This window comes from Denticeps clupeoides, chromosome 3, assembly GCF_900700375.1.
Source record: "Denticeps clupeoides chromosome 3, fDenClu1.1, whole genome shotgun sequence".
NCBI classification, from domain to species: Eukaryota; Metazoa; Chordata; class Actinopteri; order Clupeiformes; family Denticipitidae; genus Denticeps; species Denticeps clupeoides.
In genome coordinates this window covers 9,316,667-9,342,887 of record NC_041709.1, presented here as the reverse complement: position 1 = coordinate 9,342,887, position 26,221 = coordinate 9,316,667, and the positions used below count along the sequence as shown (strand labels likewise).

Sequence of the window (26,221 nt, the reverse complement as noted above, 5' to 3'; positions counted from 1 at the left end):
TTGTACTTCCTCATACAAGGCTGTGTCTGTTATAAACACCTGGTGTGCATTGAGCATTTAAGAGGTGTTAATTACCGCTGGATGAAGATTTTTACATGCCTGTGCATGCCTTGCTTTTGCTTAATTGATGAATATTTCAGTCAAAACATCTCATCTTGGCCTGTGACCTGCGATACACTGTCCAGACCACCACCTGCTCATTTCCCACTGGCCGCTGAAACTTTAAGACTTCTGTCCTCACAGGAAGCAGTCCATGAGCACAGGGGGACCGGTGTTGTGGCCGAGATGTTTATTGTGTTCTGGCCAGCGTGAGGTGAGGCTAAAACAGGAGTCAGAGTGAGCGTCTCAGGGATGTTTGAAGGCAGGAGCATTGGAGGGTTTATGATCCGTGTTGCTGTAAAGTTGTCACTGCCAGGCATCTCAGACAGGCTGGGGGAAATGTTAGAGGTCCTGAGCCGCACCTCGGCCCACAGCTCTGAGACGCTGGGCTGTCGGGGATGTTTCCTATTCGCCCTTCAGTTTACAAGCTTTTGTAGTTTCATTCCCGAGGAAAGAAAGCGCTTTAAACAGGCTTCTTGAATAACTTTTTTCATGCCAGTCAGAGTGTGCTTAGTGTTGCTACTCTGTTATTTAACCTTTTGCCTGTGCAGTCAAGACTTCAGGAGAAGGGAAAGTTTTTTTGGTCACACTTACATGTAGATCACAAATCACTATTTTTTTTAAAGCCCAAAGTTTTGAGCTTTTAAATGACTGTCCACAGACATGATCATAGGTACCCATTTGCTTTTTTTCTTTGTAGCTGGTGATTTTTTTTTCAGGTTGTGGTGGACACAACACATATGCTGTTGTGACTGATTAGACTACTGGCACAGGATACTTGAAACAAGAAAATGTTTAGGTTCCTGGCATTACTTTGCTTGTAGTTGGCCTTCGTGTGAGTGTTGATTCCTTCCTGAGTAAGATGTCTTTCGACAAACGACTAACAGATGTTCCTGTTCAAATGAGTCCATTAACGTCCAATAGCACTTTGCCTCTGCTCCATTCCATGCTGTTTTTTACACCCATGCCATTAAATATTCTGAAACAGATGTGCTTCAAATGTGGTGAAAATTTTAAACTGACCTTTAAGGGACAAACATGAAAACCAAAAACAGAGAGTCAGTCTTAAAAGGCAGCCTACCTTTCTCCAAATGACAGATTTATTGGTGATGTTGTAACAAATGTACCTGCTATGGATTTGTTGACTGCAATGTGCAATAAAAAGTTTTTTGAATTAGGGCTTGAATTTATCATGATTACAGCATATTTTTAATGTCAGAGATGCACTTGCTTCTCTCCCCAGACCTTCACTGTTGAGTATTACACCCCCTCTTTCTCTCTTTCAATCTTCCTCGTCTCCTTCCTTCCCTCCTCTCGGGTGAAACTCTCATAGGACTTAACATAGAAACTAAAATCTCAAAACTGTTCTCCTTTCTCATGTCCATGTGAATTCAGATCAGATGGGCAGCAAATGCAACTGTAGAATTTTTTTTTGACCAATATTGTTTTTTCAGGGACAGTGTTGATTATTAGTAGTGAATGTGTTCCCATATCCAATATTTGGAACCAATATTAATTTACAGTAAAACATTAAGATGTTTTAATTTGACAAAATTCAGTTTAAACTGAAAGGTAAAATGTATAACGAAAATGTAAAAGGCATAAAGAAAATGTTACATATAACATGTGAGAACACCATATCATAGGGATGAGTAATGTAAATACTGTAATGTAAAGCAAGATACCTGGCAGGGGAGATACCATGATCAAGAAGGCGGTTCACCCAGGGCGAGGCTCAGCCATTACACTATGACTGTGCTGACCCCTGCAAATTCCCCAAATGTCGGAATCTTGACTGCATAGTTTCTGGTAGTGGGGGACTGCGTTCGCCCTCTCCCCTGGTTTAAATTGGGGCAGTGGTGTCCTAGAGGTTAAGAAAGCAGAGTTGTAATCAGAAGGTTGTCTGTTCGAATCCTGAACCGCCAAGGTGCCACTGATATGCCACTGAGCAAGCTACCGTCCACACACACTGCTGCCCCGCCACCTGTCATGGCTGCCCACTGCTCACCAAGGGTGATGGATAAATGCAGAGGATTTGTGTGCACTGTGTGCTGTGCTGCAGTGTTTCACAACAACGATCACTTTTACTTTTTAAAAAAACTTTTGCTTTAAATGCTGCGGAAGCTCAAATAATCCTTTTTTAACGTTAACGTTTGCATTACAGAAAACTTAATGCGGCTGTTACATGTATCATTGGTGCTCACACAAACGTATTGCATTCACTATATTATTAAGACAACATTTCTTTATAAAGCAGTATGTTCATTTAATATAATGAGGTACGGTTTAAATGTTTAAAATGTTTGTTGTTTTTACATTTACATTTACAGCATTTATCAGACGCCCTTATGCAGAGCAACTTACAATCAGTAGTTACAGGGACAGTCCCCCCCCAGAGCAACTTAGGGTTAAGTGTCTTGGTCAGGGACACAATGGTAGTAAGTGGAATTTGAACCTGGGTCTTCTGGTTCAGAGGCGAGTGTGTTATCCACTAGACTACTACCATTATTTTGTGTGCTCACATTATCTTCACAGCAAGGGTTATTATTCTGACATTTTCCATCGTCTAACTGGGAAACCAGGCAAGATTTTCATTATGGAAATGTGTGGTGTTTTGCAGCATTAGTGTGTAAGACTCTGATGTTCTAATGTGGGGAACAACTTTTGGGGTTTTACACTGTGCATGTGTACTGTGAGGAACAGCAGGGCTTCAGCACTGATTGGCTATTACTCATTTGAATGTAGCAAATCAGAGATAATTGTGGGCAGGACATTAAACGAAGCAGTGGATTGAGTGCAAAGGGCACAGAGGCCACAATTAGTGCAACTAATTACTTAATATCAGTGATTGCTAAAATATAACGATACAGATAATCAACAAAATGCCTAATATCAACCCCCAACCAAAAAAAAAAACAAGGCTGATGATCAGTCGATCTCTAGTAGAAATGTTTTTTTCTCTTAGATACCTTTTCTCTTAGATGCTTACTTAAAACATAGTTTCAAAGCTTCCATTGGGTTAAGCACGCACGCACGTGCACACACATGCACACGCACACACACACACATACACACACACACACACACACACACACACACAAACACAATATAAGGGTTACATTTTTACTTTCCATATTATATATGTGTGTGTGTGTGTCTGTGTGTGTGTGCGTGCGTGCTTAACCCAATGAACACACACTCATATAAAACATGGAATGTGAACATTTAACCTTTATATTACACAATGAATCAGCACCACAGACAGCTCCTTTTTTATATATTCTGTGGCTATGTTTTATGAAAACATGGAATAGGCCTCCAACTGGTCTTAGGGATGATTAGGGGATAAATTGTCTGACTGGACTGTATTTCTTATTGTTTTATGGTCTTCCTCACAAGTCTAATCTGCATGGCTGTATAACACTTTGAAGACACCAAAAGCACTTCACAAAACCACGTGAAGTTAATTTGTCTGGTTGTTACTTGGGGCCACCAGTGATTTTTTTTTTTTTCATGGTGGGGGTTGAAATCCTAACCCCATGAGTTCAACGACCTCGTATCCATTCACCTTCCCACCCCACAGACATTTTAGAGGTCAAAGGTCATGCATTCATTCTCTTATTCAGTTGTAGAATTATCTGCATGTTCATCAGAGAGTGTGGGCCAAGCTGTGGCCTCCACCATGCATTAAGGCTGAATTATTTGAAGTTCAGGTGGAGGTTGGGTCTGGACCGACTCCCCTCTGGTGGCCCTGGAACAGGCTGGAAGGGTTCATGGTGAGAGTAAGCTCTGCATAATCCTGTAGCCGCGTAACCCCCATCTTCTCACAAAGTCAAGGATGTTTAGCGCTCATCTCAGCTAATGAATTTCAGAATACTAAAGAGCTCAGAGAAGCCCCGGTCCCCTGGAAAAGTCAGTGGTGCTGTTGAGCATTCTGATCACATGCACCAGCCTTGAATGCAGGCTCCATACTAATACTGCCCACCGTTGGCTAGAGGATCATGGCTGCTTTGCATATTTTGAATATTCCAGCAGAGTGGGACCCCTTCATTGGATGGCCTGGGCTCGTGCCTTATTTATTTCCTACTTAGGGCTTTCCTGTGTGAAGATGAACGCTTTCAGGGGACAGCTTGGTCAAGTGGAGAGCCTCAGAGCGCCGTCCTTCCTGTCCTTGTTCCCCTGAAGTGCCTCTGGGCGTGCGGTGACAGTTTAGCAGCGTGTCGCAGGTGAATAGGTTAGCGTTGGCACTACAATTGTGCTTGTGAGGGTTTGCCCCACCACATGGAAAGGACACGGTCTGACACCAGCACCTATTTAAATATCCCAGTTTGGGTGTTGGAATAATCTGCATATCTCATCCGTCTCAGAAGAGAAGGGGCCTAAGAGAACCGTGATCTATGCACATACATTAAAACTCAAGCCCTTGATGTAAACCTTCATATTTTCATGGGTAAGAGACCGAATTTGGGCTGTGTTTGGTTAAATTAGTTGACCAAAACATGCATCTGTAATATGCAAGGGCTTGCAGAGGACTTGCTCCAATTAGTCTGAGGGATCCTCAGCTTGGCTGGGCTTCTGCCATTTAACGCCGACACCAGGGATTCTCCGGGTCTATCTCCGAGCTTAGCCAGACTCTGCCAGAAAATCAACACATCAGGGATAATCCGTGTGTGAAGAGGTGTGGAGCGGCGATGCTGTTGTCTGTAGCGTTAACTCCAACCCCACCCACCTCCAACCTGCTGGATCAGTGGGCGAGATGCCATAATCTGTAAGTCTAGACGCAGCTTTGTGTTGTTGCCGGAAAACAAACTTTCCCGGCCGCTTGTCTCAGGGCTGCATTTTTTTGGGGTTATTTTTTATTTATATTTATGAGTATGAAGGGATTAGTGGAAAGCTGTTTAGTAGTGCCCACTGTTTAGCTCCGGCAGGCACTCGTCAAATGAATGGGGATGGAGTGTGTGTGTGTGTGTGTGTGTGTGTGTTTGCTTCAGTGTCCGCTGCAGTAATGAGCCCGCACGGTGGAAGCTTTGCGTTCACGGACGACTGACGGCCACAATTAAAGGTGAGAGGTATAGTACGCGGGGGCGCAGTCAGCCACCTCAGCCAGCTCTGGATGTAAATAGCGGCGCAGCGGCGGAATTAGCCGCTGCGCAGTGCAGCCGCGATGCTGTCTGAGTAATGAGAGAACCCTGGCATTTCAACATCACTTTTCCTACTGAAGCAACAAGCGTCAAGCCGCGTGTCTTCTGCTGCAATATTTTAATTAGGATGAGTATATTTCCCCCGCATCTCAGGGCCTAGGCTATATGACTTGGATACGAAGGAAGGGGAGAGGGGAGGTGGGGACGGGGGGGATGCAGCTGTTGCCATTAGACATCTCTCTCCTTCAGCCACTCTTTCACCCTGTCTTGGTCTACTTTCCTCTTTTTTTTTTTTTTTTCAACACTTTCATTCTCATAGGCCATTATTTTTTCATCCACCTCTCTCTCGTTGTCACCATCTCTTTCTCTGCTTGGCTCCCTTTTACCCCTGAGGCCAGCGGAGGGTAGCAGCGGTGCAGTTCCTTTCTGAGTTCACTTGTCTCACTTGTCTTGTGTTCTCTCTCCCTCTCACACACAAACACTGTGGGACTGTGGGTCCCCACAGCTGTTGTGAGATGATGGAGAGAGGGCCACAGAAAGCTCCAGAGGAAAAGTGTCAGTGCTCAGTCCCTCTCACTCTCCCACATCAGACTGACCCACTGACAGCTGCTTCCTCTCAGAGCACCACCTCCTCCGCCTCCTCCACCATTGCCTCACCACTGAAGACGGATAAATTTTTTATCCTTAAGGAACAGTTTCAATTTTTAACATACAGTACATAAGTCACAGAGATTCAAGCAAAACTGCATCAAGGTGGAAATTTGGCTTTGGTAATGTACATATAATTTTTTTTTCGTCTTTGTGTACAGTTATCTCCCATGGTTTGAAGTGTTCTACAAGCTTCTCAATATCCTTGCTGACTACACTCTTAAAGGCCAGGTTGGTGTTTGCTAGTGATGTTTATGCATCTCTAGCATTTTATTATCTGGATGCATTGAGAGAACCTGCCAAATTACTTCTTTTCAGGGCAGCACATTGGTTGTAAGTCCATTAAGTGTGTGTTTTTGTGTGTGTGTGTGTGTGTGTGTGTGTGTGTGTCCGGGGGGTGTTTCAGGAAAGCCAATGGCGGGAGCTCTTGGAATCACTCCACAGTCTCTCAATCCCTGAGCCTGGAGTGCCTGTACATCTGAGTGTGGTAAGTTCTGGCTTTAGTCCCTATAAAAGATGCTGCTAATTAAACCTGTTACTGTCACACCTCACCTAGTGACCTTCTCTCAGTCAGTGCAGGATTTATATTTTGTTTTTTGGGAGACTAATGCATTTTCACAGTCAACGTGTACAGGCCTCTCTGACTCTGAGCTAAGCCTCCTGCTCTCCATGCTCAGCCCCAGCCTCTGCTGCCTTCAGTCTGTAGTTTAAGGCAGGACCAGCGGCCGCACTCTCCCTCGGCGCTGCTCGTTTTACAGGTGACAGAGCGGGTAAAAGATTCGCCTGTGGGGGAAGAACTGACAGGGGAAGGTTTGGGAATAAAAGAGAGATGACACTAGTGCAGGAACAGAGTTTATTATCTTTTTTTTTTTTTTTTTTTTTTCTTTCAGACACCTTTACTGTTGTTTATGTTGTCTGCCACCCTGCTCACTTGCTCCATTCTCTGCTCCTGCAGCACATATGCGTGCACATTTAAACTAAACACATTTTTTTTTATTGATCTGTGCACATTCTGACGGACATTTGAGAGATTACTTTCAAAAACACCACTTTTTATGGTAGCCCTTCCATTTCCATGTTTGTTGAATTTATGCACCAAAACATCTTCTCCAACATGATCAACTAAACAAAAAATGTCAAAGAAAGAACCTTGTCTGTGGAGTTATACCTCTAATTTCATCCAGTTTTCCTAAGTTGGAGCATTATATTATATTATTCAGCAGTGGATTATAAAATTTAGGTAGTTGTTTATTGTTGTAACATTTTTTAAAAACTATTTTAGGTAATACATGCATTGGAGTTTTATTTATTTTATTTTAAATAATGAAGCCCATCAATTGAGAAATAAGTGGAAAATAAATGGTCTCTTTTATTTCAGGAGTTTATGTCCAAATATATATGTTCAGTTTTTTTTCAACCCGTTATCACAAAATGCAAGTACCTGCATCTGTACTGTTCAGTTATAACTGTGTTGTCAAAATGTATTCCTGTGTTTCATATATGGCGAATACAAATTCTGATTCTGAGATTCAGTGTAATTTGGTTGGCCTAAACTCCATAGAGAGGCCACTGAGCATTTTTGCTTTGTTTCCCTGTGAGAATAGAATATTTAATTTATTTTTGTTGTTATATGATTATATTCAGAAATGTAAATGTACCATGCTGTTCGGAATGTATAACCACTGTGTTTTCTGTCTATAGCATTCCTATTTCATTGTGCCTGATACCAGGGAGCTGCCCAGTATACCTGAGAACGTGAGTCTGCTCAGCCCTCATTTTTTATTACAACTCTGTACAAGTGGCGAGAAACAAAAAGTGTGGAATACATGCATGTTTTTTTCCCCAACCCAAAGAATATGATCCAATGCTGCAGGCAATTGTCCTCTAGAGGCTGAACAAACATTTCACATATCAGTGATCAGCTGTATGTTTCCTGCCTGGGTCAGACTGCCTGAATGCCTCCCCACCCAGGGGCATCTTTCCGTAACACAGTGACAGGGTTCCTCTATCATCCTCCCTGTACCTGGGTCTCTGAGGGAGAAATGTGAGGAGCCAGCTGAATCAATAGGCCTTTTTAAAGAACATTTCCCAAGTCCCCACTTGCCATCAATGATCAGTGGCTGAGGCTTAGAAGCCAAAAAGGCCCCAAGGCTGCGTATGCCTGTAAGTGTTTATGTTTGCACGTTTGCCTCTGTATGAGCGCGACAGATATATCGAGAGAATTGTAGACCTCTGTGACAGAAAAATCAAACACACTCCCCATTCCTGCTCTGTCTTTACATTAACGATAATGAGTTTTCAAACACTGATGATGAGTTCAGCCATCCTTGTTTAGTTGTTGGCAGTAAAACAACCCTCAGTGCTGTTTCATGTTGAAAATGTGGTTTTAGAAATGATTGATGTTTCTGTTAATACACATTTGTGGCCTCTCCTTCTTAACTAACCTCTCTACTGTTGTTGTTTTTTTACCTTTGTTTTCTTGCAGAGAAACCTAACAGAGTATTTTGTAGCCGTAGATGTCAATAACATGCTCCATCTGTATGCTAGCATGCTCTATGAGCGCCGAGTCCTCCTCTGCTGTAGCAAACTAAGCACTGTAAGTACTGTAGTCTCTTCACTCCCTCCGTCTCTGTGTCTCCTCTCGCCTTTTTTTGGGTTTTATTTTTCTCCATGCATTCCTCCTCTAGTTTTTTTATGCTCCTGGTTTCCACCACAGGAGATCAGACCCACTGGCTGCTCAGGATGGGGCTTCAGTGTTGGGTTTGTGATATGATGAAATAATGAAATCCTCTTACCTTGTAGCTTTGATTTATCCATACAAGTATAATATGTAGTGTGTGTGTGTGTGTGTGTGTGTGTGTGTGTGTGTGTGTGTGTGTGTGTGTGTGTGTGTGTGTATATATATATATATATATATATATATATATATATATATAATGCCATTCTATTTTAGTAGTTTGTTACCTTAAAAAGGGCTTTTTTTTTTATGAATTAATTTTTTTTTTTTTGTTTGTTTCTGAAAATTCATCTTCTTTTGAATTGCGCTGTTCTTTATTTACTGTTTGTTTTGGTTCTTGTGTGGAGAGTGGCTTCTGACAGGCTGGATAATTTGTGAAGTACTTTATTCTTAGGATGACTTTTACACATTCGCTCTGTACCCTGACATCTTTATCCTAGGCAAGACTAACAGGCTTTTAATGATGCTTCCTTAAAGAACATCTTCGTTTTGTTGGAGCACATTGGTTTGTTATGTCGGTGAGTGCATTTTCCTGGGGAAAGGGTAACTTTACACCTTTAGTGTCGTGTGAATGCATTGTGGTCTTGTCCATCCATTCCAAGTAAAAGACGCTAATGTCTTTACACCTGGGACCATTTTTATGTTTCAGTCCTTCTCCACTCCCACCCCCCATTAGTTTCAGCCTGTAAATCTAGTGGGGTCTATAATGGTGACGGTGTTATTTATTTAATTATTTATATATAAAGATCGCTCAGTTCTTTTAGTCTTTATTTTTAATACTGGTAGCAGTGTTCACACAGAGCTGAAGGCAACTAGAAGGATGCTGTCTCGTCGGACACGTTGTTTATGCTTTACTTCTGTACGAGGGTGTCATTCATCTGAGGGATCCCACGCCGGTTCCCCTTTTGACGTGAAAGACTGCCAGGTATGCCTGGATAGGACCGTGACAAGCGTTCCCCAGGGCTCCCTCCCCCTGCCAGCCACTCGTTGTCTGAAGGACAGGGACACCACTGGAATGGATCCGCCACAGATCCTGTTTTTCCCCTTTATTTCCTGCCAGAAATAATAATACGATTAAAAGCTGCATTTTTGCACTCTCAAATCTTCAGCAGCTGGCCAGTTTGATTGACTGGGTGAGGAGAGGGGGGATAAATAATTTGTGTAAGATTTGACAGATCTTAATATAGCAACACACTTAAAGCGTATATATAAGGACCCAGCGGTGTTATTTTGAGGCATGTGCATGTAAATTTGCACCGCCATGCTACTACACAACTGCCTTTATACTCTTTCCCTCTGAATCAGAGCAACGAGGATGCTGTCGTTTGCAGCATTCCTCTTACCTGACACACAAAGCTGCATGGATGCGGTAAAGAAGGAATGACACCAGCGTTAGAGAATTGCAGTTCGAACGCTGGCGGAAATTAAATGTCTTTCCTGGCATGCGTAATTAGTTTGCTCTGCCGAGGAGAGCAGGGCTGCTTTGATGCCCTGAGTAATCTGGCCACTCACTGTTTGACCTGAACCCCTGATGCGCACAGGCACACTGTTTGTCCTGCGCCCTGTGGTGAGGGTTTATGGGAAAGGGGGATGACATCACAAGCGGGTCTGAAGGCAGTGTGCCAGTGTGTCTACAAGACCTCTGTCACACAGCTGTGGGTCTAAAATGTACCTCCCGTTCACGGGTTTTATCAGAAGGCATGTGTCATCAATTTTAATTTTTTGCTCATTTTTTTGAGGTTTATGAGCACCGTGACGAGCAGCGATATGAGGCTTTCTGACAAACATCCTGGTTTATGTCATGTCCGCACAGTCTAATGTGAGACACTGAAGCTGTAATCACAGCTCTGGGTGGAATTAGCATTTGTTTGAAGTTTGGTTTTTTGAAATGTTTGGTTTTCTTTTTTTAAGGAGAGAGGTATAAACAGCATTTAATATTTATGAAGGAGAAAGGTGTGGGACATTTTGTGCATATGCTGAAAGATATGGCATTTTTGAGGAATGTGTGGAATCTTTCATCATTTTCCTCTGGCTTTTCACACCATGTGAGCTGTTAGTTATATATATGGATGGTATGTATGAAGAAGTTGAAGTTATAGAAGAAGAATTTTATAACATGCAAATGTGCCACTGAGTTTTGAAAAAGCACCAGGACAAGCATCAGCACATGGTAGAATTATTATCATGAAACCAATATGGACTAGATATATTAGTACAGTGGTAATTCATTTTGCTTACATTTTCATCAATTCATCAATGCAATCAGTCATTACAATCATAAATAAAAGGCATATTGTGGAATGTTCAGCAGTACAGTGACTATTTTTGTACTAATTGTTATCCAGGCAAATTTGATCCAGGCATCTTCATCCTTATTTTAATCTCTAAATAGTTTAAGGTTATGTAATAAACAAACAATAAAAAAAAATAAAAAATAAACCAGGCAAAAAATTTTTCCAACATCCACAAGGTTTACACTGAACACTTTCTTATCCTTCACTCATGTTAATGAGAATCTCATGAAGCGGATTTTGACGATAACAAAAGTGAACAAAGTAGTCATGAAACAAAAAAAGGTGGAACTTTGGAACAATCTACAGTCCAATCTTGCACTACATTCTTCAAAATTCGTCCATAATCACCACAGATTAGATAGTGCATTTGTAAAACAAATTTTTTGTGTAACCATACTGTCTCCTTTTCTTTCTCCTAGTTAACGGCTTGTGTTCATGGAGCGGCGGCCATGTTGTATCCAATGTATTGGCAACATGTTTACATTCCTGTTCTTCCACAGCACTTGATCGACTATTGCTGGTGAGTACTATGCTGCACCAGCTGCAATTGTTCTTCCACATGAAATTCTCAGGTGAACCCTTGTGCTCCTTAAAGCGGTTGAGAAAAAATGTTTCCTGCAGTAGCATACAAACTGAAATCACCACTGGAAAAATCGGAAGCTGAACATTGTCAGTGTGTTCATTTGAAATGAAGAAAGCTGTAGGTAGATGCTTGTTCTATTTGGGAAAAGACATTTTGTTTGAACACTGAACTGTTCAAAAAATATTTTACATTTCTAAAAACTGCAGCTGTGAGTGGTTTTGCATTTAAGAATCACATATTTTTGTTATCTCAGTTGCAGCACTATACAGTACTTTACATGGTGTTGTCATTTAACACGTCATTGTTAGTGAGTGAGCAGTGGGCAGCCATGAAATGTGCCCAGGGAGCGGTGTGTGGGGACTTTGTCCAAGAGGACCTGAGTTGGTGATTTGGGATTTGAACCTTCAACCGTTTTATTACAGGTCCGCTTCCTTAAAGCGAGACCACCACTGCCCCACTTTATATTAATATTTATGCCTTTGATGCTTCTGCTCTTCTTTCTGGTGGTTTTTAGCAGCAGAGCATATCGGTCTCTTAAGACAGAGATGTTGAGGACAACACCTTGGTTTAATGGTTTGCCTGTTGTCAAGGCAGGTGTGAAAGGAAAAGAAACACTTACAGATCTGAGAAGGGAAGTGAATTATCAAAACCACAAAAGGGGAGAAAATGAAGCCGCAACCTCAGCTGTCTTGAGCACCTTGTTTAGATTCTGCAGATTATTGAATCATGCTGAACCGTTGCTATAGCTTGTCCGTCTTTGCACATCAATATACCAATAGGCATTCTTGTCACACTAAACTCGGGAATGGCCATAGATACACTAATTAAGAGAGGACTGGAGGATTTGGCTCGTAATTAGAGCCATTGTCACCGTTTTTCTGAATGACTGGACCTGCCCAGACCTCAGTATTGAGCTACAACCCGCATGAATGCACTTTTATCATGAATGCACTTTTACAAGCCAGTATGTTTCAGCATAAGCTGTTTTCCAAGCAGAGTTTTTCATCTCCCAGCAACCAGTGTTAATTATGGGGGTGTTCACATCTAGATAAGGTTGGCGGTGTGGGAGGGGAGCGGATGTGGGGAAGGCAATAAGCTAATTATCACTCTCTCTTTCTTCCACGGAAAACCGCTAATCACTCATCTAACGCTCTCTGTCTACGGGTGCATGAGTGTTGTCTGGCTGTGCTGTAGCCTGGTTGGCTGGCTGGGTTTGTGAGTGAGGTGGAGGACATGCAGGGTGGAGTGCTAATTTGATGTCAGGCTTTAAAAAATGTTTATGTCTCTGCTCAGGCCCAGTCGCCCCCTTTCCGTAGCTTCAAGCATGTCCCTTCAGCAACGAATAATTGGGCACAATGAAATTAGTGTTGGCCAAAACATGCACCCGCGTGGTCGGTTTATTTATTTATTTATTTATTTATTCATTCAACTCTTCCTCACTCCTGCTGCCCTCTCCTCAATCCATGGAATTTTTATTTTTTAATTTCTTGAAGGAGTCTGCATTTTAATTGAATGTCACTGTGTGGGAGATGGAAACGAGGACACTTAATTAAGGGCTGCGGGTCTGGCTCCATCGCACCCTTGATGGGTGACAGGTTCCCTCACCCCCCCCTTCTTGTTCTGACCATTACCCAGTCAGCCACATCTCCCCTCGGCTCAGCCACGTCGCCTCGTCTAATTCCCCTCAAGTCCACTTCCTCTGGCTGCTGCCTGGGGCCAAGGCAGGAGAGAGAGAGAGAGAGAGAGAGAGAGAGAGAGACGAGAAGCCAAGCAGTGGAGAAATGCAGCAGCCTAAAGGACTACGTGTAGATGAGGGGTGTTTGGGTCTCTGACCATAAAGCTCATTGATAGGCTGTTTTGAGAGTACAGGCAGTGAACGCAACTATGTACTTTCGTGGCTCCATGTTTTTGTTATTTGGATAACCACACCAATGTAGACAAGCGTACGTCTTCAGTAAAAATATTGATACAGACTTTTCTGTGCCTAATTGTCGTTTTATTAATTACAGCAAAGGGCCAGATTTTCACAGCTCCATAATAGATGTGGATGTAGACATATTATGACTGTTTGCTTGTGTCACTTCAAGAAATTCTCCTGGATTTACAGAAACGAAGAGCTGGAAACAAGAAAGGACTGCTTGCTACCTATATCTTGGAGAGGAGACACTAACTACCCACCCATCCCTTTTTGTTTGCGTCATTATTTCTGACACCTGGTGGATGTACTTTAATGATGTTTTCATAAACAAAGTTTATAATGAGGGAATCCCATTGCAATGATTGACAGCCCTCGCGCACCCTACTTCCTCATTCTGGCAATTTTAAACCTGCTCCCGTCAATAAATCACACCCAAAAGTGAAGCACAAGGTCTTGTCTATTCCTTTCCACTTCCCTCCGTTCTATACACTTGGAATCACCTTTTAACACAGGAGTGTCTCTAGGCATCTTGGGACCAAGTCCGCTGGATTTGTCCATTGTTGGGACCAAACCAAACATTCATACTGGTTTTCAGCACTTTAGTTCATTCATTCTGATGGGCGATTTATTGAATGTCAAATATTAGGGAACAGTCCCCGTTTCTTTTCAGTTTTCTGTAATTAAAGTCTACAGTATAATCTATACTTTTTTGAAAATGTGTTTCATCTTTCTATTCCCCAGTGCGCCCATGCCATACCTCATTGGAGTACATTCCAGCCTAATGGAGGTGAGTGGCTATGATTCATCAATGCCCCTTTTATTCTGTATGTTCCTTCTGATCTGTTTGATTGACAGATTAGCATTGTCGTGCCATTCACACAAACGAGACCCCAAGTACTAGACTGTGTTCTGGCTGTTTCCCAAACTCATCTACTTATTACATGTGTGGCTGCACCAAGCTCATGTATGACATCAGGTGCTGGTACAGTTTGTTGAGCTTGTACAGCTCTATTATTCACCTTTTGATGGCACCATCTGATGGAGCCCTCACCTCCTTAATTTATATCATACATTAACCCATCCAAATAGTGCAGGTGAAAGCAACTTCCACATTCACACACACAGCCCTTCTAACAGTGCAATAGCCTATATGAGGCAAAGCTGTGGGTGTGAAACACGACTCGGACAAAGACACCCTAATTGTGAGGATGGACTGCATTCACACACATCGATCCACATGTGTTTGTTCCGAGCAGCCGTACTTTGCCTCCTATTAGGCTTTTTCTTTAGTCGTTAAAGGCCATTCAGTGCGCTCCGAATGCCCAGCAGAGGTTTGATCTCTCGGCCATACGCCACAGGCTGTGAGGATGATTAATGACTAGCTTGCAACTAGCTTTCGCTTCTTGTCTCTCTTCCCAGCTCAAAGGTCACGTCGCTCTAACAACCTCTCGATCCATCATTCCCCATAACCGACTGATGATGATATATTAATCACAGGCTCGGTCCTTGGCATATCTTTGGGGGTCTTTTTAATTCAAAGGCCACTGCCTGTGTGTTGGTTGGAGCATTCTGGATACCAGGTTGGTGTAGGGGCCATTGTGGTGAGAAGAGAGATCATGGTAGTGGCAATGTGGCTCTCCCATGAGAGGTCATAGAAATTGGCCATCATGGGTCATGTGTCCAGAAAAGTGTTGTGTGACCAGGGAAGTTGGAGTTGGTTTAAATGGGGCAAAAAAGAGCAATTTTTTTCATTGCTTCGTTTTGTTCCTTTTTTTTCTGTACAGAAGGTAAGGAGCATGGCCCTGGACGACATTGTGGTGCTTAACGTGGACACCAACACTCTGGAGACTCCCTTTGATGACTTGCAGAGTTTACCGAATGACGTGGTGAGTGTTGCATTTTTCCTGCACTAACCTTCTAAATGTTCTGCTTTTTGTTCTGTCCATTCACGACCCGTGGCCCCTCCACTGCATGCGCTTCTGTCAGCTCGGTGACAAAGCTTCATGGGCATCCGCACAGTAGTCCAAATTACCGACCCTGAAGCCAGATCATTGCTCCACTGCTTGTTATTTATGTTTTTGCGTCTACAGTCAAGATACAGCTTCAAGGGTTACTGTCTTTTTAACTCGAGTGTGTTTTTGTTGCTTTTATTAAAGCTGGACCCTTTTAGTGGAGTGTTAGCATGTGCAAGCTGTGTGTGGGTGTCTGTTTGTATGAAGAGAGAGAGAGAGAGAGAGAGAGAGAGTGTGCACAAGACCTGATGGTCTGGGCCCCGATCCGTGCCACCTGCATCTGAAGTGGCCTTTTAATTATCGGATCAAAAGGCTGCACTGCTGCTCAAAGAGGCAGAGGAGGTGGAGCCACCAGCCCTGCTGCTTTTCATCCACTCTGAGGCGCACCGGCAAATACACTGCAGCCCCGGAGACGCCCACCAGGAGTGTGTGTGCTGTTTGTATGTGAGTGTTATTGATTAGCAGGTCATGGGTATTCAGGACAGTGATTTTTTTTTTTTTTTTTTTTTTTTTTGAGTGATTGAGTGGCACCATCTACTTTGAAGTCTTAGATGGAGTGTGTTTGTGTGTTTCTGTGGGTAGAATGGAGAATAATATAATTAGGGACTGACTGAATCACTTATATTTCTGTCATTTCTGGGAAAGCCTGAATGGTGGAGCAGTGTCGTAAAAAAAAGGGGGGGGGGGGTTTGGCTCAGTGACACACAAAGCGAGCTCAACTTTTTACTTTCAGTCTTAATATCCTCTACTGTACGTGCTTCAGAGAGACAGGAATTTATCTGGATTTTGTTAGATTGGGATATCTACCAGGTATTTCCTTGGAAAGGTTTAATTGATGCTGACTGGGCTGCTCGGCAGAGGGGGAAAAGACATTCAATTAGTGTTTTGCAGCGTGCTCAATGCTGCCGAAAGGCTGCTGCTGCTGTTCATTGAAGGAGACCGCTCCGCTGAACCTGTTCTGCAGGGCAAAAGCAAAAGGGCCTCAGGCTGCACCTCAGCCGACTGTTCAGTTGTTGTCCCGAGGACCTTTTCTAGCCACTGGGGTTGACGTGTGACCATGATACCCTGCAGGCCGCTCCGTGAGTCATGAGTCACCCGGAGCTTTTACTGGACTTCGGCAGGCTTGAAGCTGGCCCTGGTGGTTTGCTGCCGCTGGGCTGCTTTAACGGGAGCCTGCGGTGATTAAAGTGGCAGCATGCAGCATCGGCATGGCACATCAGAGGCCGTGGGTCCAGTAAATACCCCCCAGTGAGCCCCCACCACTCACAGGAATGCCATAAAGCTTTAAGAGAGTTCCGACTTGTTGGTCAGACTCGCTCTGCTCATGCTTTCAAAGAGTCGTAAGCCTTGATTTATGACTTTTTCATTACTTTTTCTCCCTGCTTCCTCTCCTCTATGGACTTTTTTGTGACTATACGTTAGAGGGACTGGGTGCCTTGTAAGTTCTGTGACTGGTTTTTTCTTTGAGACGCAGGAAGTTGTGAAGAGAGGACTGAACGGAGTGTGGCTTGAGAATAACCTAGAGGATCTTGATTAATGACACTTTTATTAGTATTTATCGTTAGCTAAATACAACATTGATCTCTCATTTGTTTCATCATTCCAGCCTGTTTCTATTTATTTAAATATAGGAAATACATTGTTCATGCTCAGTTGCATCCATGTTTTAAAGACTTTTCACTGACTGGGTATGGCCAGGGGTCTTAATGACTGGGAGCAGAATTGCGCGAGCACGCGAGCAGCGGATGTATTATTTCAGGACTCATGGGCACGCGTTTAGCCACATTAGCCTAAACGGCCGTCTCAAAATGTTTGCTCATGTAGAATAACGTAGCCACTGCCTCTCCGCGCTTCTGTAGGCAGATACCACTGACGAATGGGGCAGTGATGAGGTCAGACAGTGCGGTACCTGAGCCCTGCAGAGCCCTGTGGATGAGGCTTACTGTAAACCCATCTGTCTCCAGAAACGTGAAGGGGTCAGAATTTTGTAGCAGATCTCTCTCTGTCTGGCGGTAGCCTACTTCCACCGTAAGCATTTCTGTTTGTAACACGCTCAAAGAATTTTGAACATAATGCAAAAACTACATTTACGTTGCACAATAGAGGTTTTATTCAGCAGTGTGTGGTTGCTCCCTTTATATCCAGGGCGCCCCTTTTGTAGCTCCACTTTATTTCATACAAAACCGGAACTTTTTATTTAACAAAATAATTAAAGTGACAAATCACCCTCACAGAGGAAATATAAAAGTGCCATTCGAGTTTAATGCTTTCAATATGTGGTTGTGCCCTGCCTCGCAACTTTGACATCCCCTGGCGTAATGTGTTCTGAGAACAAAAAGAACAGGATTTTATCAATACGTTCACTGGCCTTGCTTCCCCTGCAGGTTTCATCACTGAAGAACCGTCTGAAGAAAGTGTCCACCACCACTGGCGAGGGGGTGGCCAGAGCCTTCCTCAAAGCCCAAGCAGCACTATTTGGCAGCTACAGGAGTGCATTGCAGATTGAACCGGTAAGAGAGAAGTCATAAGCAATGACATAAATAGACACACGATACCTTGTATGCTAAATATGTTAATGAGTTGATGTACTTTTAAACTGGAAAGAAGCAATACAAAACACTTTCAGTTCAGTTCAGAGCTTTTTGCAGTTCTTTATCTCCTATCTCTGCATATGTGCTATTGTTATAATGGCTTATTATGACACTTGTGTATCTTTTTGAATTTAACAGTAAAGTGCATGCTCTACCTGCATAAATGTGGAGTGCATGAAAAACAGAGAAAGAAAACAGCGAGCTGATTATTAAAATATTCTACCATATGTTGTCAACGTCTGATCCGCACATTGTCTGGCCCAATGGATCTATTTTAAAATCATCTCAATGTTGGATTTACATATTTTAGACAGGATGATATGAATAAAACAAATATAGGTGTCAATCACAACCCAATGCATGCTGGGAAGGTGGGAGCAGGGGTGAGCATGTATAATAGCATTAGCGATGTAGATCCCTGTGACCCCCAGTGCTGAAGCCGAGAGAAGAAAGCCCCCCATGTGGCCCTCTCCAGGGCCCTCTGCAGTGGGGACACTGAGCCCAACAATGGCCCAGCTGGTTCTCTTGTCACATATGGGAGCCCTGTACTCTCACTCGCAATCTGTCAATGCCCTGTGGCTAACGCCAGTGCTAACACCCACTGTACAGGGGAATGGGGGGGAGACCGGCACTAAATCAGCCGACTCCGGTGCCATCAGACTTTAATTAAAATAAAAAGGCCATCCGAACACAACAGAGAAATAAGTGTTTTATGTTGCAAGAAGAGAGTGTCTCAGACAGGATGGCAGTGATGTGGAGGTTCTTGCAAAAGTGTTCTGCAGGACAATTGTATTGTCAGGCTGCATGATAACAAGCAAGTCATAAATACGTTAACTAGCCGACATCTTTAAGAGCTATGAAGATTTCTGTCATCTCCTACCCCTCTCTCTTCCAGTCGCTCTGCCTATCTCCCGTTCACTTCGGCTCGTTGTGTCTCATGCACAGAGTTTGTGGTCATTAAGGCTGAACTGCAGACCCAATTAGTCTGACCAAGAAGAAGGATGATGAGAGAAAGGCTGAGGGGGTAGTGTGTGTGTGTGTGTGTGTGTGTGTTGGGGCGGTGGGGGGGTGTGGGTTTATATTTGACGGCACTCTGCTCTGGGCCCCTCACTCATGCTCGGATACACTCCTGAAATGTCAGACAGACATGTCCGTACACCGGGATGAGCGCGCGCTCGCGAGACGCAGAGCAAAACACGACTTGGCTCAGCATCTGGCATCGCTGTGGCAGCGAGTCTGGTTGTGTGGGCCGGGTGGAGGGATACTAGGCCACTGCAGTCAGTTGCCAGAAGACGCTCAGAACTCTTAAATTAATGGTATATATGGCTACAAAAGTATTGCCTGATCTGTATATCAAATGAAATAGAAATAGATTTGCACATAGAGTTTTTGTGTGTGTTTTGACATTCTTTTGTAACGTTACTGCATCTTGCTGCTTGCAGATGAACCCTCAATGATGGTCAAATCTTAATTGTTTTTTAATAGCACACATTCATGTGTGCTATCATGACAATGTAGCACACAAAGCTGATAAATGCTAAACCGCTCAATGTTGAACCTGTAAATTGGTATTTAATTATGCGTAGTATTTAAATTGGGTCTGTGGGACCTTTCAGACAGGACAGTTTTTTTTTTTTATCTATTTATAATCCTAAGCAAAGAGTGTACGTGACGTAAACCAGCTGTAATATTTCAGAATTCACTACCTGAGATTTGACACACAGACACACGCACGCACGCATACACAGTTGCTCAGGTAATGAGGGATGACTTCTATGCTGTGCAGCATGGCGGCTCTCATCTCGCTGGTAATAATGTTATCTCCGTTCGGCCATTAGGGACGACGGGGCTTTTAATGTGCTAATGTCTGGCCAGGTGGTCCCGTCGCCCAGAAGGACCATGAAACCTGCAGCGCTCAGTCCCCATTACTGTAATGAGGCCTCTTTAGCTCCCAGCTTACCTGTGCCATGTGGCTGCCTCTACTCTGTCCTGTGTGTGTGAGGGTTGGTGTGTATCTGTGTGGGCGTGTGCCTGCTCAGGATGATTTTGTTAGTGTTTGTGGAGGGATACAGTGTGTGCACTTACTTGTATGTGTTGACGGATAGAGTGGGAGATGGAGGCTTCACACTGTGTGTGCCCGAGCGTGTATGCATGCCCGTGTGTGTGTGTGTGTGTGTGTGTGTGTGTGAGTTGGGGTAATGTACTGCTCACTTTGAAGCAGTGAGGTTGGAGATGCTCCCTGACAGCTCATTGTGACAGTGTGTAATGGAAGCACGATACATTGCTCTGTGTGTGTGTGTGTGTGTGTGTGTGTGTGTGTGTGTGTGTGTGTGTGTGTGTGTGTGTGTGAGAGAGAGAGAAAGCCAACTCTGACAGGGTAGTGTGACAGGGCGTAGTGAGGGCCCGATGCATGGCCATGTCACACAAACACTCACTCGCTCTGGCAGGCTGCATCCAAGCGTGCGCTCAAATCTGTTTTTCTCATTTCCTCATAAACGTCTTCGCGGAAACGACAAGCCTGTGCAGCCTCAGGAGGCTTGGCTCGCTCCCGCTTCAGCTTAGCCCGCCTGCCGCTAGAGACAGCCAAGCATGCATGAGCCGCTTGGCCGGCCTGTGTGTGTGTGTGTGTGTGTGTGTGTGTGTGTGTGTGTGTGTGTGTGTGTGTGTGTGTGTGTGGGCCACAGTTTGTGTACTTGAACAAGATGTGTGTTTTGTGTCCACGCAAAGTTCTTAATTTTGTGTGTGTATGGTTTTATATGTATGTGTGTCATATACGTGCGTAGGTCTTTACATTTCAGTGTGTTTTAGTGTGTTTGTGGCATGTATTTATTGCATCCATTAATTGGCCTGTATATTGTGTGTCCATTTTATGTGAAATATTTATATCTGTAGCTCATTATTGTGTGTAACTCCTCAGCGTGTCCCTGTCCTTCTCCTAAAACATATATTTTTTGCACTTTTTATATCCTGTAACTTTTTGTTAATATGAAAAGCACTCTACAGTCTAAATAAAAATGGTTTCTCTTTCTCAGTTCAATTATGGTTATAATGTGCATAAAGTGGCTATATCTGCAGATTTCATGTCACCGTGGTGCAGTGCTTAGTAGAATTAACACATTAATGACCTTCCAAGGATGAAGTGCCCATAGGCCCAATCCTCCCCCTTTTTTCTCGTCTTCTTTCCTTCCCCCCCACCTCTCTCTCTCCTTCACCCATCTCTCTGCCAGACATGCATGGGGGCCATTTTGAGCGGGTTGTGTTTCATTAGCGTGATGCGAGCGGACAGTGCTAAGCTGCTAGCAGCCTCCTCACTGACAGCTAATTACCCGAATGAGACTCGCACGCTGATAGAGAACAACGCAGAGAAAATGTGCACCGAGAGAAAGTCAGACGAGGGAGGGGATGGACAGAGTGAACGGGAGAGAGAGAGAGCGAGTAATGCACACAGATGTACAGTATTGCTTTTCTAGCACATCCAGCAAAGTTTTACATGTGTTAAATGTTTAAGGATGCATAATTGGATGCTTGAGTAAAAATCCTAGAGGAAAAAAAAAAAAGAAACTTGCTGAGCTGGAGGAACCAAAGCCTATACAGTTCTGCTGAAAGCTGCAGTCTTACACACGATACACACTGACCACCATACACTTCATATGCAGGTCTCATCATGTTCCAAAAAAAAGAACCTAAACTGTTCTGAGACAACCCAGTTTTTCATTGTTTCATTTTGCAGCGCATATTACAATGTTGTGTATGTATGTTTTTAATGAATTAGGTTTTCTAATGAAATTCTAGATGGGAATACTACTTTCATGCAACCTTTAATATTAACACAAATCTTCCTATAGGCATATCTTTAAATATGCTTTTTCATCTACGTACGGGTAAATGTTAAAAAACATAATTTTTATTAACTTTATTTTGTATACGGCTTGCCTCATAATAAGATAGCAGTGTAATATATTGTATATAAAAAGAAAAGTTTAGCATTATATAACATACTATATAACTAACTTATATAAGGTTACTCTCACCCCTTATTTTTGTTGCAATGTTTTTTGCATCATCATCATCATCATCATCCATCATGTCCCTGTTTAGTAGCTTGCTAATGCATTCAGAACCTTTGTAAGGAGGGAGTGGTAGTGCCAGGGTCCTGGTTGTGGTGTTGGACCTGTGGCGTAGCAGTCACTAGAGCAGCGCCCCTCTTCCACATGGATGGCCTTTGGTTGGGGTCAGTGGCTCCACACTGGGTCAGAGCTCCCCGGCTTAATCCTTTTGCTGCAACTTGGCTCTGGTATCTTACTGCCCCCTCACACTGGACTCCACGAACCCCAGAAAGCCCACAGCACACAGCTCTTGTCTTTTTACTATTCCAGTAAGGTGTTGTGATAATCTCATGCACTGATTTGGGATGCGCATGGTTTGGAGTGTGGCTTTGTGGAATGGATGTGTGTGAATTTGACTGGTTTATTTCAATCTTTAGCAGTCTGGGGTTTTGTGTATTAGAAAAAAGAGTGCAAGGGTGTGGGTCAGGTCTAAACTCTCTTTGACCTCCTGTGCTGTTGCAGCACTGCCACCTGCTGGTGTGTACTGGATGCTCCAAGAATGGCTCACATGTTTAACATTTAATGGTGTGTCTCGGGTGTGTTTCAAGTTTTATGAATGATTATGATAAATAATCAAATGGAGAGAACATTAATGCAGCATCAGGTCTTATATTATATTAATGTAGCATTTTGGTGTGAGGCCTTGAGCATTTAGATGGATGTCGAATTATTTATTGTGTGAGCTTGTTAAAAAAAATCATATCAAATCAAAGAGCCTATATACAGTGTCTAGAGGAATAAGCTTGTTACTGATAGTAATGATATGCTGAGTATATCTGTGCGGAATAGATGTGTGTGAGTAAAGATTTCCAATACGTTTGAGCATGCATAGTAATTAAGTACAAGTCTGTATTTATGTTTTATGTATTTGTACTGTGTGTGTGTGTGTGTGTGTGTGTGTGAGAGAGAGAGAGAGAGAGAGAACTGAAAGTGACTTTCATCTTAAAACAGCTTCATTTAATTGTTTATTTTCATAATTCTTTATTTTGACAGATTTCTTGTAAGGAGAAGTGATTTTACCTCTTAATACACGACGTTAATCATAAATACACTTTCCAGGAATTAATTCACTGCAGTGGTAATCCAGATGCACAGAGCCTGTTCGAAATTGTGATAAGAATGTTGTGTGTTTGTGTCTCTAGGGGGAACCAATCACATTCAGTGAAGAGGCGTTTGTTAGCCACCGCTCGAGTGCTATGAGGCAGTTCGTGCTGAACGCCATCCAGCTGCAGCTTTTTAAACAGGTCATACACTGTGTTTTATACACTCACTCACCCATTCACTCACTCAGAATCTCCTTCTAAAACACACAGACAAATATGGTGTGTTTCTATACAAGGGTCTTGTGCCATATTTATTTCTGATGAGGACAGTAAACAGGGTAGCGGCGGCCTAGCAGGTAAGGGAGCGGACTCGTAATCAGAAGGTTGCTGGTTCCAATCCGGAACCGCCAAGGTGCCACTGAGGAACACCCTTCTCCTCGGGCGCCTGTCATGGCTGCCCACTGCTCACCAAGGGTAAAGGTTAAAAGCTGAGGAGACATTTCGTTGTGTCACCGTGTGCTGTGCTGCAGTGTATCACAATGACAATCACTTCACTTTCACTTATAGAAAATTTACACAGCCAAGTGGGTTCACATATGAACCCAGTCCCACTTACTACCATTACTACAAATCCCACTTACTACCATTGTTTCCCTGAGCAAGACACTTAACCCTAAGTTGCTCCAGGGGGACTGTCCCTGTAACTAATGTCGCAAGTCGCTCTCGATAAAGGCGTCCAATAAGTGCCGTAAATGTAAACATACATGTAAATGTTCCGATGCGTCACACTTAACATTAACACCCACAGTTTACCACACATTTTAACCAAAGTAGATTTTCTATTGCCAAACATTTTTTCATGATATTCATATTTACACTAAACCACAGAGCTGCTAGCACCATTGTGTGAAGGGCTACTCACAGCCTTTATCCCCCCCCACCCCATTATTCTTAATGATGTCAGGTCCATTTGTTTCACATCAGCGTCTGTGAGCTTTTTCTAAATCAGTCTGCTTGTTTCTCTTTATAGTTTATAGACGGCCGACTGGACCTGTTGAACTCTGGCCAGGGTTTTAGTGATGTGTTTGAGGAGGAGATTAATATGGGCGAGTATGCTGGTGAGAGTCAATTTTATACGATAATCCGTCTTCACATATGAGGTTTAATTTGCTACAGTTGTTCAATATTTTTTTTATAATTAAATAAATAAACATAAATTTATGCTGTTGAATCCTAGTTTTGGTTTAAATGACAGATTGTTAAGAGGTTATAATCATACAGGTCTTTTGTAGTTTCCTAATCTGAAGACAAAAAGAAATTCTCAAATCTTGTTGTCTCTTCAGTTAGAAATCGTTTGTGCTACGTTCTTAACCCTTAAGGGGTTCTTTTAATTCAGGGATCTCTTTAAATGCATTCTACATAGTCTCACATTACTTTCAAACTATAATTTACTTTTCTCCTCAGGCAGTGACAAAACCTACCACCAGTGGCTTCTGACTGTAAAGGTTAGTTATGAGTGGAATTATAAAATAGATGATCCAGCATTCCAGACTATAGAATCTGTTTCTCCAACAGAAAGGGGGTGGTGCTATATTCAACACCGTGAAGACCAAGGCAAACCCGGCAATGAAAACTGTCTACAAGTTTGTAAGTGTAATGTGCAGATTGCGAACCATATCGCTGCCAGATTGCCATGCTGAACTATCAGAGTGTGCAGCCACGGTTTGCATGTGTTCCCTGCCTCATTACTAAATTAGTGTGGGGTTCCCTGGCTCATGCTCAAGATATTACTGTAGTGAAAGCAAATGTGCTAAGTATGTAAAATCACCGATATATTTGATGATAAAGCATGCAACAACTATGCTTCAGTGGAACAATTATGCAAACGAATGGATTTATTGTTGCATAGCAAGTATCTGGATGGCACTCATCCTGCACATTTTTGGGGTTTACTCTGATTTAACAAAACTTTCATTCAACTTGAGTGCTTATTAGCACACAGTTCTTGAATTAAATTGGCGGAACTGATCTGTGCAGGGCTTGTCCCCTCCGGGACTAATGTTTGATGCACCTGCTTTAGACTCTGTGTCTATGACTCTTGAACTGTGCTGTTTATGTGAAGTGAATGTCGAGTTACGTGCTGATAGATGAGGGCATCTGGTACACCACTGCTGAACGGCATCCCACCAGCCTTCAGTCAAAGTGGGCCTAGTGTGAGCTTGTAATTGACCACGCCGGGTGTCTGTTGTTCAGTTTCTTGATCTCGGTTTTAAAAAGTCACTCTTCTTGTTTACAGGCCAAAGATCATGCGAAGATGGGCATCAAAGAAGTAAAGAGTCGACTAAAGCAGAAGGTATGTGGCTCTGGGTTGGCCACTCAGATTTGACCTGGATCCAGAATTTTCACAGGCTGTCTCTCTCTCATACACAAACACACACACACACACACACACACACACACACACACACCCTTTCTGGTGGTGAAGACTCAGTCGAAATAACCCTGTACACTGAAGGACTCTCCTGTCTCCTCATTTGTTGCTGCACCTTTTCTCCTCTTGTGCTGACCTTTAACCTCTGACCTCAGTCGGCCATGCCCCGCAGTGCCTCCTCTCTTCCCCTCACCTTGCACCAAGATCGGCCCTGGCCATCCATCTCTCCTTTCCCCACCCTACAGGAGCTGGCAGAAAATGGCTATGCAGCCGCCGCCGAGGATGCCCTGAGACACCACGCCGCTGCTTCACCTGCAGCTGACGGCAAGGACTCACGCACGTGGGAGGACCGCCGGCCAATCACGGTGCACTTTGGACAGGTGAGGGGAAAACTGCAATTTTCTTTTTTGCTGTGCATCTAACTGTGTGTGTATCAGAGGTGTGAAATGGCAACAAGGTATTGACAGGATGCAGTGATGGTGACAATAATAAAGTGTCAGTGGAGGTGTTTCTTGTGTATTTATTGGCATGTTCTTTAAAAAAAATAGTTGCATGTACCCTCTATTACAGCCTTGTTCTGTGAATACTCTCTTGGCGGTGACTGCTGTGTGATATGTG

The 26,221-nt window shown here is 43.3% G+C and overlaps 1 protein-coding gene and 1 non-coding gene across 8 annotated transcripts in view; both read left to right on the top strand.

Moving 5' to 3' along the window:
* The window catches only part of dennd1a (DENN/MADD domain containing 1A), a 66,199-nt gene that overhangs the window by 30,876 nt on the left and 9,102 nt on the right, over positions 1-26,221 (top strand). For 4 of the 7 annotated variants that reach the window (XM_028972960.1, XM_028972956.1, XM_028972958.1 and 1 more), the window contains exons 6-19: positions 6,050-6,119; positions 6,295-6,375; positions 7,590-7,643; positions 8,374-8,484; positions 11,339-11,439; positions 14,162-14,207; positions 15,205-15,306; positions 17,817-17,942; positions 23,272-23,373; positions 24,203-24,290; positions 24,637-24,677; positions 24,748-24,819; positions 25,469-25,525; positions 25,759-25,983. In XM_028972960.1, the coding sequence (XP_028828793.1) occupies positions 6,050-6,119; positions 6,295-6,375; positions 7,590-7,643; positions 8,374-8,484; positions 11,339-11,439; positions 14,162-14,207; positions 15,205-15,306; positions 17,817-17,942; positions 23,272-23,373; positions 24,203-24,290; positions 24,637-24,677; positions 24,748-24,819; positions 25,469-25,525; positions 25,759-25,983 (1,276 nt within the window). The remainder of the gene's footprint in view (positions 1-6,049; positions 6,120-6,294; positions 6,376-7,589; positions 7,644-8,373; positions 8,485-11,338; positions 11,440-14,161; positions 14,208-15,204; positions 15,307-17,816; positions 17,943-23,271; positions 23,374-24,202; positions 24,291-24,636; positions 24,678-24,747; positions 24,820-25,468; positions 25,526-25,758; positions 25,984-26,221) is intronic. The other 3 variants (XM_028972961.1, XM_028972959.1, XM_028972957.1) reach the window with 1 other exon arrangement.
* On the top strand, positions 1,777-1,940 carry LOC114787251 (U1 spliceosomal RNA). The gene has a single exon (XR_003749381.1). It is a non-coding gene; the product is annotated as a U1 spliceosomal RNA (small nuclear RNA).